Below are 20,044 nucleotides of genomic sequence, written 5' to 3'. Positions count from 1 at the left end.
TCCCTGTTTGCATGAACATGTCTTCCACAGGCTTCCAGAGTCTCAGAGAAGGAGACAAGCAGGGGGAGTGAAAAGCAGCAATCATAACATTATCAGCATTTCTGTCCAGACCAGTTCTAATTTTCCCTCATGGAATTCCCATCTTTCATGCGGGCTGAAGATTATATGTTTGTATAATTCTGGCATGGAGACAGCTAATATTTACATAAATCAGCTCTAAATAATGCTGTCTTGACTGAAAATTACCTCAGTAGTCCAGAACTTCTCCAGGCCTAATGCTGTCTACCTTCCTTTCTCTTTGTTCAGCATATACATTTGAGCTCAGAAGCAGCTAAGTTTTAATTGGAATGTCTTTGAAGTGAATTCCAATGTTAGAACATAAATAAGTACTACAAAGACCAAATAAACCAGAATTTTAGTCTGCAGTACAGCAGTGTTTACAAATAACCACTCTAGACTTCATACCGACATTTTGCTTCTGTTTGAAATGAGCTATAATGTCACATGTTCAACTGCCATGTATGAAACATGTTCTAGATGTTGTCTTAAAAGTCAACCTTCCTTTTTATGCCTATAATGACATAATACCTTTTACAGTTGGTATCTAACTTCATTAAATGAGCAATTTTAGAAATTGGGTATTTATTTTAGAAATACTATATAGTTGTATAATTCAGTGTAACAAATCTGTATGTAATTGGCTGAACATTGAGGTAAGCAGTTGATAGCTTTTTTGTTAAAATGTTTGATGCTTAGGTAGCTCCCCTCCAGTTTTCAAAATGTAATTCCTTTCCTTTCCTTTCCTTTTATCCCTTAGAAGCTCCTTGAACAATTGATCTTGAGCAGCATATATCTAGTGTTGGAGGGATATAAGGACTGAAACAAATCTTGCCACTGACAATGTAGCCTTGGGGTCCCTATCGCTTAGTAAAAAAGGCAATATGTCAGTCACAGAGGCATTGGATTTGTATATTAAAAGGGGGGAAATATAGTGCGATCGAAGTTCCTCGTAAAAGCGGCATTCCAAAAGGGCATGTGCTAATGAGTCAATAGAGCCAGAAGAGCAAGGGCAGATCCTGTCTGTGTATGGTATATTCGGAATTCTGCCCTTCATTACCATAGAAGGGTTAGCATTCAATCTAGCCAAGCAAAAAGCTCCACAGAGACGAGGAGTTGTATAGGCAGGCAGACCACGTGGAGGGGGTATTCCGAAGAACTGGGATGAACAGACTCGACGAGCACGAAAAGTAGTGCTGTTATAATCGAGCTCTTTAATGCGCTTTTTAATTTTGGTAAAAGCTTCAGTTTTCCCAAGATCTAATAACATATCCTGCGAGAAGCCCAACAACAACAGTTTCTCATCTAAGATTTTTTGCCATGAAAATTTAAAAGGGTCATGCTTCAGAGAAGCTAGGAACCCCTCAGTGCTAAAGCACAGTTTAAGGTGTAGTTTAAAGGCGGCCAACCACGCCCTAGCTTCAAGTGACATTTGGCCAAACTCGGAACGAAGAGTAACGCCAGCAACACATCGAGGGGCATTTAGGAGTTTTCATAAGAACTGAAGCAGTGGACGATCTATAGATTCATTGATGACTGTTATCCAGATGGCAACACCAAAGAGGATAATTGGGGTAATTTTAAGGTTAAAAACCTGAATAGCCCCTGGAATATATTTGCCACCTTTGGTGTGAAAAAAGTTGACAATAGCACCAAAAAGGTAATTCCAGTTTTTCTCTAGTAATTTTGTACAATTGTTCACCTATTTAAATATGGTATTTAGCATAGGCGGGGCCAAAGGTGTGAGCCCTTGGGTGCAAGCTAAAAGGCTTGCAACTTTGGACCTATAGTAGTTAGCTTGATAGACCTTGACCAGCCCATTTTAAAAAATGGTTTGTTTGTTTGCCTATTTAATATATTTTTTTCTTTTTGCCTATTTAATACTTTTTTTTTCTTTTTGGGGCGGTATGGGAAGAAAAGTGGCCAAAAGATGACCTAAGAAAGAAAGAGTCCCTCTAATGCCATAGTAGTAGAAACATCTTAGAGAAACAGCATATGTATACTGAGGAGAATAAAAAATCCCTAACAATATGAAAGGCATAGTTATAATTATTCTTTTTTAAATAAATATTTTATTAACTATTTAAACGTTATATACAAACATTACATACACATACACATATAGATTATCACTTCTTCCAAGGAGAACAGCGAACAATTGTAAATAAGCCAGTATATATTGTTTTATACTATCAATTCTACTTAGTAGTAAACTATTTTACATTGCATATACCTCATATGAGCCTTTTCAACCTTCATTCTACCATTCTTCTGATTAAACATATCTCTAAACTCTAACATTACAAACTACATCTGGTACTTATACTTTTAATCTTACTTATCCCCCCACTATAGTTCTACTGGGAATTTTTCTCCACAATTTACTACCTTTCCCCCCTAATTTCCATCCATCCTTAAAACACACTCACTATATCTTATTTTATATTTTTAGTTGCAATTAATCAAAATAATTCTTCCATTTCTTTTGAAATTCATCGATCGTTCTCCCTTTCAACATGTTGGTTAGTTTGGCCATCACCACGTACTCCGACATTTTTTGCTGCCATCTCTCCAATTCTGGAATGCTCTCTTGCTTCCACTCTGTTGCCTGTTGCAAGTTATAATTATTCTGTCATAATTATTCTGACCTGAAGGAAGAGAATGGAGGCAGTGATTTATGCCCCTCCGCTAGGGTTGCCAAACTCCAGGTACTAGCTGGAGATCTTCTGCTATTACAACAGATATCCAGCTAATAGAGATCAGTTCACCTGGAGAAAATGGCTGCTTTGGCAATTGGACCCTATTCCATTGAAATCCCTCCCAAACCCCACCCCCCTCAGCTCCACGCCAAAAACCTCCCACCGGTGGCAAAGAGGGACCTAGCAACACTACCCTCCGCCCTCCCCACTGCAGCCTCCTGATCCACATGGCTGGGAGTCCTTGCAGGTTCTGAGACTCTAGGAACAAATTTTTCTAGGGTTGCAAAAGGGTGGGAGGTGAACATAGGAAACACCTGTGATCCTTGTGTCCGTGGACTGCTGCATCCAACCCCATGACTAAGAGTGCCTTAAATTTTGTACCCTACTGGTATAATGTCTTATAATTCCAGATATGAAAAATTACCTCTGCTAATTCTGTGCAATTGTTGTTTTAAAAAGAACTGAAAGAGGCTACGTGATAACATAATATAGCCTGTTCTAAAAATGTTCAATAGGCATCAGCACATAACCTCTTCTCCCACAAATGAACACGTATCTTTAAAGGGTTAGTCTATGTGTTTGGGGGAGGGGGATCTCTGCAGGATCTGCATATAGAGTCAAGACTATTCAGGGGATTTAGGGTAATGTGGTTTATACCATAAGGATAAAAATAAAGCAGTGTAGCAATTGTCTCTGAAATGTAAATATTTAAAGTTCAAAGAATATACAAGCACTTATTTGGTAAATGATCAGTGTGTTATTACCCTTTTATAAGAATGTTATAGTATTACAAATAAATCCTGCTAATGGTTGCAACAGTTGGGTGCTACTTATATTGTGAGCAACATTTTTAGTGACTGAATGACTTAACGATAGCCCTAGAGAAAAAAGAATACAAATTTGTGAACGTGGCTAGCTACAAAGCAATTTTCAGTGAAACAATTATTTTACAGGCACATTTAATTTGCTGTGTCTAAAGTCCTTCTTATGTATTTACAGTATGTATTTCTGTGTAAGCAAACAAAACTGAATACTGTAACTTCTGGCTCCATATTTGTAGATGAGTTTTTTAATATCACACATATTATGCCTTGCAGATACTTGGTTACTTTGACTATGCTTTCACAGCCATCTTTACTGTTGAAATCCTGTTAAAGGTAATTAACTGTTAATCAGTCCTTGTTAGCTCAAACAGCTCTAGCAATAATGTTTGTAACTTTGTGTTTACCTTCCAGATCCTAGGGTATGCAGATTATGTCTTCACTAGTATGTTTACATTTGAAATCGTTTTGAAGGTAACAGGTTTATCAAGAAGTTTGCTTAAGGATTTTTGTCTGTGTGTCTCCTGCAAGAAAAGGCACTTGAAGTGTTCTCCACCTTTTCACTCAGCAAGCAAATTTAAATTGAAAAACAAAACAAAAACCAAAGGCTTTTTTCATGGTTTTTATTCATTATTTTTGACCTTTGGATGCATGTAGAAGCTACATTTTTGTCATCACATCAATCTGACATTTCATTTGACCCTTTTTTCTAGTTACAGTTTGTCAGAAGAGGGGGAACAGTGTTTCACAGCGCATGAGTTTTCTTCCTCCCTTTTCTGGCATTTTGAAAAGAAAGATCCTAAATCTTTTAAAGGGGGAGCATGTTAGTTTCTCATTTCTCTTTCTGAAACGTAGAACTGTAATGGTAGACCGTTGTTTTCTTGCAAAGGGTCTTGCAAGATACTCTGCCCTAAATATACTAAGATACTTTATCTTGGGTGTGCATTTAAATAGACAGAGAGGCATAAACATGCTTGCTTCAATGTATTGCCCATGCATGAGTTCAGAACTGGTAATTTGATGTATGGCTTGTGTACTGATTACAAAGGACATCCTCCAGGGCACTTTGCATTCTGACATAATAATTAGCTTGGCATGCCAGTTGTGTAAATGCTCTTGAGGCAAATTGGTGCTGGGGAAATAAACAGGAACATATAAAACATGTGCACGCACATTTTACAGCCTTCTAGACTGAGAAAATCTGATTTCAAGCCCTCTAGTAGCCCAGACATGTAACAGTAGACCTCCTGGTATTATAAGAATCAGTACATAAACTTTGCATTTACAGCTGAGGATTGAGTGTAACAATAAATCTGTTTCCAGCTTTATTTACATTACTGAGTGTTCTTTTTACAATACTTTTAATTGATACTACATAATAACTGTAATTTTGGCTGTTTACAAGATATGCTGAGTTTTTTAATTTTAAAAATTCGCTGGAAGCTACATATTCCCAGTAATTGAGCTGCGTGGCTGTGAAAGCTAGATTTAGATGAATAAAGAGAGATACAAAAAAGACTTAAGCTATGTTCAAAATGCTTGCAGTTCTCTAAAACGTATTCCATTTTTATTTATGGAAATATGGAGATTTGGAACATGCTTGTTATTCTGAAAAAGGTCGTATCTCTTTATCCTTCTGCTGACATATTTCCCCGGGCAAGTGAGCAGCTATTTAGGATGATATGGTATTGTAATAAAGAGGAACAGTGATTACAGGAGAATGTTGAGGGAATCCCAGTTCATCCTTATTTCAGTGGATGTTACATTGTGCAGTCCTCAGCCCAAATGAATTATGCCTTAAACATTGAATGGCAAAAGGCTGAATCTGACATTTTAGCATTATGTAAGCGGGGCGGGAACTGATACCAGAATCACTATTGTGTTTAAGATTATAGATTTTCTGGTGGCTTTATTTCTTTGGGTTTGCAGGGTTTAAATAAACACAACACTGTGTTTTATTACTAATATATTTCTGATCAGGGCTTATTTGTGACGGCACTTACTGGTATTGAGTACTGCAATTTTTGGAGGGGTTGTCATAAGAATATAAGAAAAGCCATGCTGGATCAGACCAAGGTCCATCAAGTCCAGCAATCTGTTCACACAGAGGCCAACCAGGTGCCTCTAAGAAGCCCACAAACAAGACGACTGCAGCAGCATCCTGCCTGTGTTCCACAGCACCTAATATAATAGGCTCCCGAGTGCTGATCCTCCTGTGCCAGCCTGGCCCACTCAGCCAGAGAAAGAGAACCCCAGATCCACTCTCACCACTGCTTTGAATTCACAGGTAGCCTTAGGCTTGCCAGTCCTCTGCTTATACCCTGGAGATAATAATACCTATCTACTTTACAAGGTTGTTGTAAGGATTACCAAATAATGGCCTGTATCCAACCGCATCATTAAGAAAATTTAAGTACATTTTTCTTAAGAAGGGTAGCAGTGACCCCCATCTTCTGCTGCAGCCTATGAGCCCTCCCAAATGTTGTTCATGAGGGTTAGTGAACCCTCAGGAACAGCCTAGTGGGGATCTGAGGGAAGAGGGGGGAAATGGTGGAAATCGGCAATTTCTGGTATCTAATGACATTAATGGGCATTGGCTTTGCATCAATCAAATTAGTTCATTTTAATATTGGGTTTCTAATTTTGTATTTTGACTAACCTAATAAGCAATATTTTGTTATCATTGAGTGCAAGTGTCTTGTAAACAGCCTATGTATATGAATCAAGCTGAGTGGAATCAAAGAGTAAAATGTGACTGTTCTACTTTTAGTTAACAGTGTTTGGAGCATTCCTTCATAAAGGGTCTTTCTGCCGGAATTACTTTAACTTGCTGGACTTGTTGGTAGTGGGTGTTTCTCTTGTGTCATTTGGCATTCAGTAAGTATTACAATAGCTTTGCAAAATGTTTTTGGTCATTGTTCTTGTTATTTTCATCTGTGGTTTGGTGGTGCTCAAATAGTACTCATTTTTACAACCAGCAGATAGGCATCAAATAGGGCAGTGGGGCCAGCAAATGGAGATTATTTACAAAAAAAAATTAACTTTTTCTCTACATTCTGAGAAGGGAAACAAGGAAACAGAACTTTATGTAGTGGCCAGACTTTGATAAATATAGCAGACTTTCAAAATGTCCATATTTGTGAGGGGAAGGAGAAATCTAAAAGGAGGTCAAGTAGAGGTGTGTTCCCGGCCACCCAGTAAGGAAATATTGCTCTTCCTCTTATGCACTGTACTTTAGACTCTCTCCATGGGAATGAATGGCAGGTCATAAGCTGATTTAATAAAATTTGGGAAATGATGATAATGGGCAATTGAAAAGTATGGAAAACCCCAAATATACCTCGGATATCTTAAAAAATGGCTCCCCTTTATTTCATATGCACAATCAGTGAATATGGTCAAGGCTATCTAATGAAACACACAGATTCAATCACACATACTGATAATTTTATTTATATGTTCATTTAAAATTTTATCATATGACAATATAATGTACTGTATAATCTCACATTCCATCTTTTCCATAATGCAAAAGATCCATGTCTTTGTAAAGCATGTCCCATTCCTTTGTTTCAGGACCCTATGTTATAAATGTGTTACAATTTCAAATTCAAAAATAAAAAGTTTTTAAAAACCAATATTGGTTGCAGCATCAGTATCACATAGCTGTTGCTATTTTGTTGTATTTTATCAGATTTCGTTTTGATTGATAATTATTGGTTGTTTAGCGATTTACTTTATTTTAGTGTTCGTTTTTTAAATGTATTTAATTGTGAACCACCTTGAAGAGCCTGTTTGTTTAAAAGGCAGTATTTAAGTAGAAGGCAAACAGAAAGGAGATGAAGACTGGAAATTACTCAGAAAAAAGTTGAAAAAACCTATATTGGCCCCATGCAAAATCCAAAACAAGATATTTTATTTTGCTAGGCCCAACTAAAATGGTACCAAGCACTGTTTAAGCTTTCAAGCTCATCAGAACTCTTCATCATGCTAAATGTTATAAAATTTAAAAATGAAGAAGGAAAAAAGCAGATTTTCCAGGTCAAGATCACAAGACCCTGTTAGATGCTGACAGGCTCACAGTTCAGTTGCTATAGATGTTAGATTACCACACTTGCATTCTGAGAAGAAGCAAACAAGGGAGGGTCATCTCATTTTTAAAAATAAACTCCATCAAGGTTCAAATGGGCAATCAAAAACCCATGTGATCAGCACAATTTTCATTGCATGCTGAGAGCAGATGGAAGTGTTTGGTAGTCTATATTTTGACAGTGATTGAGACAAATTTACGATGGTTCATAAATTATACAAAATTAACATCAATATTATTTCCTTATGTAAGCAGAATTTCTCAAGTTATTCCCATTGACAAATCCTTCTTTTTCTCAGCTGAAATAAGGTAGTCATAAGGTAGGGGGAAAAGTTGTAAACAGACGGATTGGTCTATCTAAACTAACGTAAAAACTCATTTACAAATGATGACTTACAGAGCAATCCTAAGGGGATACTTCTGGGGTGCCAAGGGGTGGCACAGCTACGGCGCCTCCTGAGTGGTTTGCTGCGCCGAGTGCAGCAAGCTGAAAATGAACATCCTCCCAAAACCTGTGAAACTGCTCTATGCTCTATGCAGTTTCACAGGGCTATACCACCATTTCAGTAAGCGCAAGTTTTCACCAGCAAAAATGGGGGTTCCCGGGGTGAAAGGGCTAAGGGAGCTGACTGAAGTCAGCCCTGCTCCCAGGAATGCTCCCTTTGGCACTAGCGCAAGTTTTAAATGCTGCCGCCGAGGCTTTGCCAGTGCCCATGCCTTGTGTTGCCACGCAACTCCCCAGCACCAGTGTAAAGTGACCCTGCAGCAGAGTAAGTGCCCATTTGGACAGCGCAAGTGGCACTTATGCTGCCACAGGGGTCGTGCCACCTCCAAACCCCTTTCAGCCCCCCCTTCAGGATTGCACTGTTATTTTTAGAAGTAAATTAGAGTTTTCTCAAAACGGATGGAATGTTGTTCATGAGTATTAGTTAAATTGTAACCCAGCAAGCAAATAACATCAAATAATAATAATGCTCTATTTGTGTTTACTTTTTCCCTAGATCAAGCGCTATTTCAGTTGTGAAGATTCTGAGAGTTTTAAGAGTCTTAAGGCCCTTAAGGGCTATAAACAGAGCGAAAGGACTTAAGGTTTATATCTTTACATTTTCATTACAACCTACATATTCTGATTACAGAGCAATGAATAGCACCTGGAAAAAGATTCCCTTTTGTGGGTTGGGATTATTTATTCTGTCTAAAATAATGCTGCTTTACAGCACTATGCTGTGGTTCAGTTCTCTTCCAGCTTTAGCTTTTGGTGCTGTCTTCCTTTTGCCAAAACCTAACAGGATCTCTCTTCACAGCCCTCAATCTTCATACTTCCTGCTGGATCTCCTGGTTCTCCCTTCCCTCCTAATGCTGTGCTGCTTCTCCTCTGGGCTCACTTAAACTCTGGGCCACCTTCTTCTCTGGCTCTTCCTTGCCTTTCTGCACTATCCGCTCTTCCTTTTGTCCTTTGCATCTGTTACTGCAGAGCTATAGAAGCATAAGAAGAGCCCTGCTGGATCAGACCAGTGGTCCATCTAGTCAAGCATCCTGTCTCACACAGTGGCCAAACAGTTATTGAGAGCAAAGATTGAGGGAGATCATGGCTCTCTGCCTGACTGTAAAAGACAAATTGCATGTGCATGCAGTTTCAAACCCTACTCTGTTTTGCTACATGAAGCCTGGTTGTCTGTACTGTTAGCTGTTTGAAGAGGGGGGAATACAAGATTTTTAAAAAGACATCATTTCCTCTTTAATATGCTAACAGAGTAGGAAGTGCAGTTTTGATTTGCATAATGGGAGTCAGAAAATGTCAACTCAACGTGCAGCAGCGGTGAAAAAGGCAAATTCTATTCCAGGCATTATTAGGAAAGGAACTGAAAATAAAATGGGCAATATTGTAATGCCCTTGTACAGAACTATGGTATACCCTCATTTAGAATACTATGTACAGCTGTAAATGTTGTACTCCAAAAAGGATATTACAGAGCTGGAAAAAGTGCAGAAGGGGGCAACCAAGATGATTAAGGAGTCAGAGCACCTTTCCTATGAGGAAAGTCCTTTCAGTCTAGAAAAAAAGATGGCTAAGGGGAGACATGATAGAGGTCCATAAAATTATGCATAGGGTAGAGAAAGGGGATAGTATTTTCTCCCTCTCCCATAATACTAGAATCAGTGAAGTTGATGGGCAATAGTTTTAGGACAGCCAAAAAGAAAGACTTCTATGCTCCATGAGTAATTTGTGGAATTCACTGCCAGTGGATGTAGTGATGGCTATGAGCCTTTAAAAGAGGGTCACACAGATTCATGGAGGATAAGTCCATCAACTGCTACTAGCCATGGTGACTGAAGGGAACCTCCATATTCAAAAGTAGTAAACCTCTGAATACCTGTGCCAAAAGGCAACATCAGGGGAAGGCCTCTGCCTCTGGGCCCTGTTGTTTTACCTCCAGAAGAACTGGTTGGCTACTGTGTGAGATGGGATGCTGAACTATATTGACCACTGCTCTGATCCAGCAGGGCTCTTCTTAGGTTCTAATCATGTCAGGGTTGAAAGGTTAAATTTGTCTCCTCTCCACACAGTCCTAATCCAAGTTGCAAGCACACACTGAGGTATTTTATGCATGACTGTTTCACTCGCCATCACCCCTCCGACGACTTTGGGTCTTTGTGTTGATTATGCATGCCGTTTCTGACTGTCAGAGGTCACCTTGCTCCCCCCATGCATTTCCCCGCTTTTTGCTCGCGTTTTCAAATTCAAGATAAAACACGGGCAAAATGCAGGGAAACGTGGGGGAGAGCGAGGCGAGTGAAACAGCCATGCATAAAAGACCACAATTTGCTTTTACAGACATGAAGTGATGTGTAATCTTTGCAATGTCTTTATCCTATTTTAGTAGCAAAACTTCTGATTTTCTTGGGAAGCTACATAAAGAATAGTACACATGACCAATGTGGTGCAGTGGTTAAGAGCGGCAGACTCTAAACTGGAGAACCGGGTTCGATTCCCTGCTCCTCCACATGAAGCCTTCTGGGTGACCTTGGGCTAGTTTCCTCAAAACTCTCAGCCCATGCAGGGGCAGGCAATGGCAAACCATCTCTGGACGTCCCTTGCCTTGAAATCCCTATGGGGTCGCCATAAGTCAGCTGTGACTCAACGGCACTTTCCACCACCACCCCATATGACACAGGATATCCATGATAGGCTCTGCAGATGCATATTCTAGTTATCAAAAGCAGTAACAGAATGATACCGATTGTGGCTGTGATTCTGAGGAATGGGATGGGAAAGTAACTTTCCCCTAGCACTGTTTTCCTCATGTACCCCCCCCCCTGCTTGTGAAAGAAAAAGGACAGGCATAACAAAGGCAACTGTCCATTCCCCCTAGTAGGCATTAAAGCAGTGAGGGGGGCAATTTTGATGTGGGAAATGATATTGGGTGCAGGGCACATTAACCTCCTTCTTTCCCAGACCCAATCCATATCACAAACACACACATACACACGTAACTGGTTTCAAACAATCTTCTTTATTACTGTCCTTGACCAGCATTACAAACAATAATAAAAATCAGTCCAATTGCACAAAAGTTAGCTTATGGGAATAAATTTAAAATGTGACCTTTTAAAACCCATTTAAGGCCATTTAAAATCTGCTGCAACTGTGGTTTTCCAGATCCTACTTATCAAAACACAAAATCTGGCAATTTGGTTTTTGCAGCTAAGTTCTATGGCTGGGGATTCATTTGTGGATCCTAGTGTCTTGTGCATTTCGATCCTTAGTGTTGCCTATGAGTAAAAGCAAGGCTATGAATGGCATTATCATGTTCATCTGAATGGCTTCTATGCAGTAACACATTGGGGACTGCGCAGGCGCAGGCCAGCCACGGAAAAGAATTGTCAGCTTCTAGCAAATTCCAAAAAGAGTGCTCCCCCTCCCCTCGGGGCATGCAATCTCCCCGCCCCTCGGTCACATGACCCAAGGGGGAGGGAGCACTCTTCCCTCCAGTTCTCTTTCTGCCGCCACGGAGAGAGAACGTGCTTAGCTTCGTTCCTAGCAATGGAGTCTAAGAAGATTCCTCCTTTTAAGAAATGCTCTTCTTGTGGGGCGAAGGTTGCTAAATCTGACCCTCACAAAGAGTGCATATTGTGTTTGGGAGAAGGCCACGTTTCCTCTTCCTGCAAGAGCTGTGGTAAGCTCACGGCCAAGGCTCTGAGGGAACGTTCGACTCGCCTCATCTCCCACCTTTACAAGGTTTCCCTTTGTCCGCATGAGGACTCATCTGATCACCCCACCGGTAAGGCGAACTCCTCCGATGGGGCCCCAGTGGGTAAAACTACCGGAGCCTCCACCTCGGGAAAGCCCTCCTCAGTCGTCCTTCGCCCGGCGAAGTTTATAGCTCCGGGCTCCCAAGATGGCCGCGGCCGCGGTTCGTCAAAGCATGCTTCCCGCTCGAGGTCTCCGAGGCGCCGCCCGCCTTCTAGGCCGCCGAAGTCCCCTTTGGATTCTTCCAAGAGCGGTCGACGCCGCTCCCCCTCGAAGTCGCCGAGGTCTTCTCGTCGCCGCATGTCGTTGACGCCGTCACGACTTCGTCCCCGGCCTGAAGTAAATCCGCGTTCATCTGAGCCGGTCATCACTGTGGAGGACTCCCCTCCTCATCCCCTGGCAACCCCCTCGGCTCCAGATCCGAGCAGGGCCCAGGAGGTCGCTGCGGAATTCAAGGAGCACCTCCTTCAACTTTATAAGGACGTGCCACAAGTACCCTTGGGCAGGGAAATTGCCCTGGAGTCGCAAGAGTCCCCAGATGGCGCCGCCCGTTCGCGCACCGAAGGCGACAATCGGGACCCAAGCCCGGCTGCTGGCCGGAGTCGTTCCCCGAGCCGGGGCCGTTCTTTTCGCCGGAGTGGATCCAGCCACCAGAGTCGTTCCCGTCGGAGTCGTTCCCGTCGGAGTCGTTCCCGTCGGAGTCGCTCTCGTCGGAGTCGCTCTCGTCGGAGTCGCTGTCGTCGGAGTCGTTCCCGTCGGAGCCGTTCCCGTCGGAGCCGTTCTCCTCGGAGCCGTTCTCCTCGGAGCCGTTCCCCTCGGAGCCGTTCCCGTCGGAGCCGTTCCCGTCGGAGCGGTTCGGCTCGTCGGAGCCGTTCCCGTCGGAGCGGTTCGGTTCGCCGGAGTCGCTCTCCTCGACACTATTCCCCGGAGTCGTTCTCCTCATCGGGGCCGTTTGTCCCGTCGGAGTCGTTCGTCCCGTCGCAGCCATCGAAGTCGCTCAGACCATAGGAGCTGCTCCAGTTACCGCAGTCGTTCCGCTCGTCGGAGCCGTTCTGACTGTCGGAACGTGTCTGGTCCTCGGAGTCGTTCGGGTCGCCGAGGTCGTTCTGGGCAGCGGAGTCGTTCGAGTCGGCGCAGCCCGTCGTACCGAAGCCGTCCACATCGTCATCAGTACACCACGCCTTTGATTGATTCGAGGTCGCCAATCCTTCAACAGGACCGCTCCTTGTCTAGGTCCCCTGCTTCCCCGGGTCCCGACTATGACTCGGACTATGACCCTGATTACGATCCTTCACTTTTGCGTGATGTCGATGGAGATGATGACACCCATACCTCCCTGCCTTCACCTGACGACTCTGTTGGGGACTCTAAACCGTTATCTCCTACAGGAGATGTTCGTCTCTATGCGGAGCAATTGATTCGCATGGCGAAAGCACTCAAAATAGATGTTAAACCAGAGGAGTCTGGTCCTATTGACGATGTAATGGATATATTACACAGTCCTGACGTGGGTCCCGCAGTTTTCCCCATTCTAAAGAGTCTCTTAGAGATTCTGCATGCCAACTGGGCTAAGCCAGCCTCAGTCCCTTCCTCCACCAAGCGTATAGAGAATCTGTACAAAATACGGAAGGAAGGTGGGGAATTCCTTTATCAGCACCCTCCCCCCAACTCAATCATCGTAGAGGCCCTCCCTGGGAAGTTCAGGTCTGGCTCTCACACCTCCCCTAAAGACCCAGAAGGTCGTAAGTTGGATACGTTGGCCAGGAAGGTTTACTCTTCCACTGCGGTCAGCGTCCGTATCTCAAATTTCATGGCCATGATGGCAAGATATCAGTTCGCCCTTTGGGACCGCATATCCCCCCAGATTGCTTTCATCCCTGACGAGCACCGTCCGGCCGCTCTTGCAGTTCAATCCGAAGGGATGTCTTTGGCGAGGCAACAGTTGGCTGCTGCCCGCCACGTGGTGGACTCGTCAAGTAAAGCTATAGCCTCTGCTATAGTTATTAGAAGACATGCGTGGTTACGCCAATCCGCCCTGCCCCATGATACCAAGGCTCGTATAGAGGACCTCCCATTCGAGGGGACGGTTCTATTTAGTGACCAAACTGACACCTTCCTAGACCGCCTTAAAAAGAACAAAACTAACGCAAAATCCCTTGGTATCACTCGTCAGCCCCCTGATAAGAGGCGCTATTTTGGCCGGCCGCCTTCCCAGGCTTCCCGCCCATATAGATTTCAGGCCCCTCCTCATCAGCCCTCCTTCCGCCCGGCCTTCCCTCGCCCGCAGCAGGACAAGAAGTTCCCTAACAGGAACAGATCACGTAGGGGTCAAAGGGGGTCTCCTGGTTCCTTCCCCAGGACAAAGCAGACATGACTAGACGTTGATGTCAATTTTCATGACCGGTTGTCATTGTTTTTCTCAGAGTGGTCGTTTATCACTACTGACGTTTGGGTACTTAAAATAATAAAATATGGCTATTTTATTGAATTTGATACTCTTCCTCCTTTTCGGCCCGTTGGTCGTTCCGTTTCTCCTGATTCTGATCTCCTCTCTAAGGAGGTCCATGCCCTGCTCTCTAAGGGAGCCGTTTCTGAGGTGCCTCCTTCAGACCTGAATCATGGATTCTATTCCCGTTTTTTCTTAGTGGATAAGAAAGGCGGAGGGAAGCGTCCTATCCTGGATCTGCAAGACCTTAACATGTTTGTCAAGACCAGGAAATTTCGTATGCTTACCCTTCCTGAGGTCCTCCCTTTTCTCGACGCCCGCATGTGGTTCGCGGTGTTGGACCTACGTGACGCTTATTTTCACATAGCGATTCACGCCCACTGCTGTCGTTATTTACGTTTTTGGTGCAATGAAAGGTGTTACCAGTATAATGTGCTGCCATTTGGTTTGTCAACCGCCCCTAGGACCTTCACTAAGTGTCTCGCTGTCGTGGTCGCGCACCTTGCTCTCCAGGGTTGCGTTATATTCCCTTATCTTGATGACTGGTTGGTGGTAGCCCACTCACAATCCGAGCTGTCCACTCATGTGGACTTGATTCTCTCAACGCTTCATAATCTAGGCCTACTGGTTAATTTTGACAAATCCCACTTAACCCCTGCAAGGGCTCAAACTTTTATTGGAGCGTACTTGGACGCCCCTTTGGCTCGGGCTTTTCTCCCTCCATCCAGGGTATATGCTATCAGGAGGCTGGTGAACACTTTTGTTTGTCATAGGTTCCAGACTGCACACCGTATTCAAAAATTGTTGGGCCTTATGGCCTCTACCACGGCAGTGGTAGAGTTTGCTCGACTTAGGATGCGCCCATTACAAAACTGGTTTCTTAGGGCCTTTAGGATTAATGTAGACTCACAGCATAAGCGTTTGTCCATCCCTAGATATGTTCTGTTCTCGTTACGGTGGTGGACCTCGGATGTCAATGTTTTGTCGGGGGTCCCCTTCCTCAAGCAGTCTCCAGACAGATTCCTTTTTTCTGATGCTTCCCTGGTGGGTTGGGGAGCTCACTGTGGTCATCTCACCGCTCAGGGGAGATGGTCTCCTTCAGAGTCTATGATGCACATTAACTTGCTTGAGCTTCGTGCCATCCGTCTCGCTCTGTCTTTGTTTGCAGGGTTCCTGACAGGTCGACACGTTCAAATCGCCACAGACAGCTCCACCGCCCTGTATTACCTAAACAAACAGGGCGGCACAAGGTCCGTTTCACTCTGCAAAGAAGCCAGCGACATTTGGGAGTGGGCCATCCATCACGACGCCTCTCTCCTAGCAATTCACATTGCGGGCAAGAACAATACGTTAGCCGATGCTCTGAGTCGTTTTCCAAACCTGTCGCACGAGATCGCTCTGAACAACAAGTGTCTGGAGCATGTTTTTCATCAGTGGGGCCATCCTCGAGTAGACCTCTTTGCCACACAGGTCAATGCAGTATGCCCCAGGTTTTGCTCCAGGGCAGGGATCAGCCCGGGTTCACTGGGGGATGCTTTCCAAATACCCTGGAAGGGAACCCTCTTTTATCTGTTTCCCCCATTCCCTCTTGTTCAGAGGGTTATTGCCAAAATGATTCAGGACGGCACGGACGCCATCCTTATAACCCCTTTTTGGCCCAGACGGTCGTGGTTCGCAGTGCTCAAGTCACTTGCACGCGGACACTGCATAATTCTCCCGAAGGACCCCTCCCACTATCCTCCCAATCTGCAACTGGCTGCCTGGAGGATCCTGCCCCAGGCTTATGGTCAGATAGAGTAGCTAAAGTACTCCTCCATTCACTCAAAGCCTCCACTCGTCGTTCTTACGACTCTAAGTGGATACGTTTCTCTGATTGGTCATTAAGCAAGGGCATTTCCCCTGTTACCTGCCCTTTAGCTAGTATTTTTGATTATTTACTGTCCCTTAAAGATAAAGGCCTATCCAATTCATCTGTCAAAGTTCACTTGGCCGCAGTATCGGCTTTTCACCCAGAGATTGACTCCTTTTCAGTTTTCTCTCACCCCCTTTCCAAAAAATTTTTAAAGGGGCTGAACAATCTATATCCACCCGCCGCCCCGCCGGTTCCCCAGTGGAGTCTGTCTTTGGTGCTCTCCCGCCTCATGAACGCTCCTTTTGAACCCTTGGCCACCTGTAATTTGGCCCTACTTTCTTTTAAAACAGCATTTTTAGTTGCTATCACCTCGGCTAGGAGGGTGAGTGATTTGTCGGCCCTTTCCCACTCCCCTCCGTACACTATCTTCCACTCTAACAGAGTAGTTCTGAGGACAAAGTTATCCTTTCTACCTAAGGTAGTCTCTGCCTTTCATCTTTCGCAGGACATTGTCCTTCCTGTTTTTTTCCCCAACCCGTCTTCGGACGCTGACAAGGCCCTTCATTCCCTTGATGTTAGGAGGGCTCTCTTGTTTTATATTAACCGTACCCAATCCTTTAGGGCTGCGGACAACCTTTTTGTCTGCTTTGGGGGAAAGCATAAAGGTCAACGGGCTTCTCCACAAACCATCTCTAGATGGATTACATGTGCTATCAAGTTGGCCTATGACCTTGCTCACCAGGAATGCCCTCCCATGATCAAGGCCCATTCTACCAGGGCGTATGCGGCTTCCATCGCCTTCTCGTCAAGAGTTGATATCCGGGACATCTGCAAAGCTGCTACCTGGTCCACTCCATCGACGTTCATGAAACACTACGCTGTGGATGTGGATTCAGCAAAGGATGCAGCAGTGGGACGTGCAGTACTGCAATCCCTTTTTCGGTGATTGTCCCACACCCACCGTCCTGGCAAGCGAGCTCGCTATTCTCCCAATGTGGGACTGCATAGAAGCCATTCAGATGAAAAACAGAGTTTCACTTACCTGTAACTGTTGTTCATCTGATGGATCTTCTATGCAGTAACACATTCCCTCCCTCCTTCCCCGCTGTGGGACCTCTCCGCTAGTATGAGTGGATGGTTCCGTGGCGGCAGGTTGGAGAACTGGAGGGAAGAGTGCTCCCTCCCCCTTGGGTCATGTGACTGAGGGGCGGGGAGATTGCATGCCCCGAGGGGAGGGGGAGCACTCTTTTTGGAATTTTTAGAAGCTGACAATTCTTTTCCGTGGCTGGCCTGTGCCTGCGCAGTCCCCAATGTGTTACTGCATAGAAGATCCATCAGATGAACAACAGTTACAGGTAAGTGAAACTCTGTTTTTCTCAGATATAAAATGCTTCCCCCCCCCCGTTTACAAATTCTGTGCATGAAGCTGGCAAGACCTCACTTGAGATATAAAATGAGATATCTAATTGGTACATTCAAGAAACAAATCAAGTGCAGTTTAAATTATTATCCATTAAGCATCAGGATCAATCATCTGACTAAAATTGTACTGATCCTTTTCTTTCTTCTCCTTCTACACAGCATGTTGTTCAATGTGTCTTTGTTGCTATTCGAACTATTGGTAACATCATGATTGTCACAACTCTGCTGCAGTTCATGTTTGCGTGTATTGGTGTCCAACTCTTTAAGGTAAGTAGGGGGAAAAATCCTTTTGATCATGGTAACATCTTGAGTCCTATACAGAGTACTGCTCTGGCAAATCGTTCTCTGTGAGAGAGATGCTTTTAGAAAATGACTGACTAGTATATGACCAACTCTGTTATTTTTTTCTTTGTAGGGTAAATTCTATCGGTGCACAGATGAAGCAAAACAAAACCCCGAGGAGTGCCGGTAGGCATTTTCCCTTCATATCTGCAAACCAGGGGCATTTCAGTGGTGTTTGCTGTTTCCAAAGAATTGTCACCAACATCTTCTGTTCTTTCTTCTGTAGGGGAATATTTATTGTTTACAAAGATGGAGATGTCGAGAGTCCAATGGTGAGGGAAAGAATATGGCAGAACAGTGATTTCAACTTTGACAATGTGCTTGCTGCCATGATGGCTCTTTTCACTGTGTCCACCTTTGAAGGCTGGCCTGCGTAAGTGCACCATCTGTGAAGCTTTTATGTACTGTGTTGCTGATACTTTTGGGATGTTGAGCACCTGTTTATACTTTCTATTGATGTTAGCCAAATTGCTCAGTTATGGATATTTATATGGGGAATTAGCAAATCGATAACTGGTAAATGACGTAACTAAACAGGATCTAACCTATGTATACCAGAGTCCATTTCGTGACCCTCAAAATAAGGCGGAGGCAATGGATTTTGGTAAAAGGATTTTACTTAATTATATTAATATATGCACAAACAAACAGACTTCTATTACAGATATGCAGAGCCTAGGAAATAAAGATAGTAAAAGAGATATGTTCGCCAATTTGGCAGGGTCCCTTTGAAGAGGGGCGATATTCACCTGATCCTGAAGACGGCGTCCTGTGTTCCAGGCGGCAAAGACAAGAAAAGGAGGGGGCTTCCCGTGGCTTGACCAGCAAGGCGGGAGGGGTGCGTGGTCGGGCAGCACTTACCCAAACCGACAGAGTAACAGCAAGTGTGAAAGGGAGAGAGAGATAGCTACTGGATGTATACTGGTGTTCCCAGATATACCCTTTCTGGGGTGGGGGCTAATTAGATTACCCCCTCGTGGTTCCCTGTACGAACAAAGACCTTGATGGTTGACTGAGATGGTGGGGAAGAGTGCAATTTAGACAGTCTAAACCTACACCATTGATGGAGCACATTCCGGGAGCGTCGGGAGACATTGAAGACAAACGTTTGCGCAACTGCACTCAGGTGACTCATTCAGTTGACGCCGGAGGTGCGATCTCATGCTGCGGTTATCTCGGAGGTTTCCGATAAGCCATTAGTCATGCAGATGGAGGGGGGGCTGCGTGTGTGTCCGGTCGTCTCCTTTGAAATGGCAGCTGCTGGAGACACAATCTGGGCACAGAGAGAGAAAATGGATTCCCTCTGGTTCTCCCTTGTCCGTCCTTCTCGCTAGTATGGGAGTCTCTGTCCATAGCGTCTGGGCTTGACTCCCGCCCGGGATGGCAGTGACACGGGTCTTTTTGGAAGCATTGGAACATAATGGTGGCATTATCACAGTCACCGAGGCTTGTCTGTGATGGGGGAAATGTTTCAGTGCTTGGGCACACTCCCCTCACTCTTCCCCTCTTCACTTCTGTCCTCGAGCACAGAGTGTGTTTAGAAGCTTCTGGCTTTGGGAAGCCTGCAGTCACACTCCAGTTTGCCATGCTGTTCAAATACAGGTGCCTGGGCAGATTGGAGCTTGTTTCTGGCCAGCATGGTGTAGTGGTTAAGAGCGGTGGACTCTAATCTGGAGAACCGGGTTTGATTCCCCACTCCTCCACAGGAGTGGCAGACTCTAATCTGGTGATCCAGGTTTGTATCCCCACTCCTCCACGTAAAGCCTTCTGGGTGACCTTGGGCTAGTCACAGTTCTCTTCAAGCTCTCTCAGCCCCACCTACCTCACAAGATGTTTGTTATGGGGAGAGGAAAGGAAGGCGATTTGATTTTCCTTAAAAAGTAGAGAAAATCGGCATATAAAAAACAACTCTTCTTCTTATCCTCACAGCAACCCTGTGAGGTAGGTAATACTGGGTCCAGTAAAACCTGTAGGCTCTTAGCTGAGTCAGCAAAGGTCAACTGAATGCCATTGAAGTTGAAAAGTATGACATCCTTCAAAGCCTCAGCCTCAACTAACATTAC

The 20,044-nt window shown here is 44.3% G+C and overlaps 1 protein-coding gene across 4 annotated transcripts in view; it reads left to right on the top strand.

Annotated features, from left to right (window-relative positions):
* Positions 1-20,044, top strand: part of CACNA1D (calcium voltage-gated channel subunit alpha1 D) — a 347,998-nt gene that overhangs the window by 215,207 nt on the left and 112,747 nt on the right. For 2 of the 4 annotated variants that reach the window (XM_056865904.1, XM_056865897.1), the window contains exons 21-27: positions 3,854-3,913; positions 3,992-4,051; positions 6,348-6,454; positions 8,669-8,756; positions 17,799-17,906; positions 18,055-18,107; positions 18,208-18,354. In XM_056865904.1, the coding sequence (XP_056721882.1) occupies positions 3,854-3,913; positions 3,992-4,051; positions 6,348-6,454; positions 8,669-8,756; positions 17,799-17,906; positions 18,055-18,107; positions 18,208-18,354 (623 nt within the window). The remainder of the gene's footprint in view (positions 1-3,853; positions 3,914-3,991; positions 4,052-6,347; positions 6,455-8,668; positions 8,757-17,798; positions 17,907-18,054; positions 18,108-18,207; positions 18,355-20,044) is intronic. The other 2 variants (XM_056865912.1, XM_056865919.1) reach the window with 1 other exon arrangement.

Source organism: Euleptes europaea, chromosome 1 (genome assembly GCF_029931775.1).
Source record: "Euleptes europaea isolate rEulEur1 chromosome 1, rEulEur1.hap1, whole genome shotgun sequence".
In the NCBI taxonomy this organism is placed as follows: Eukaryota; Metazoa; Chordata; class Lepidosauria; order Squamata; family Sphaerodactylidae; genus Euleptes; species Euleptes europaea.
Note: the sequence above shows the minus strand (reverse complement) of the source record. Positions and strands in the feature narration are given on the sequence as shown.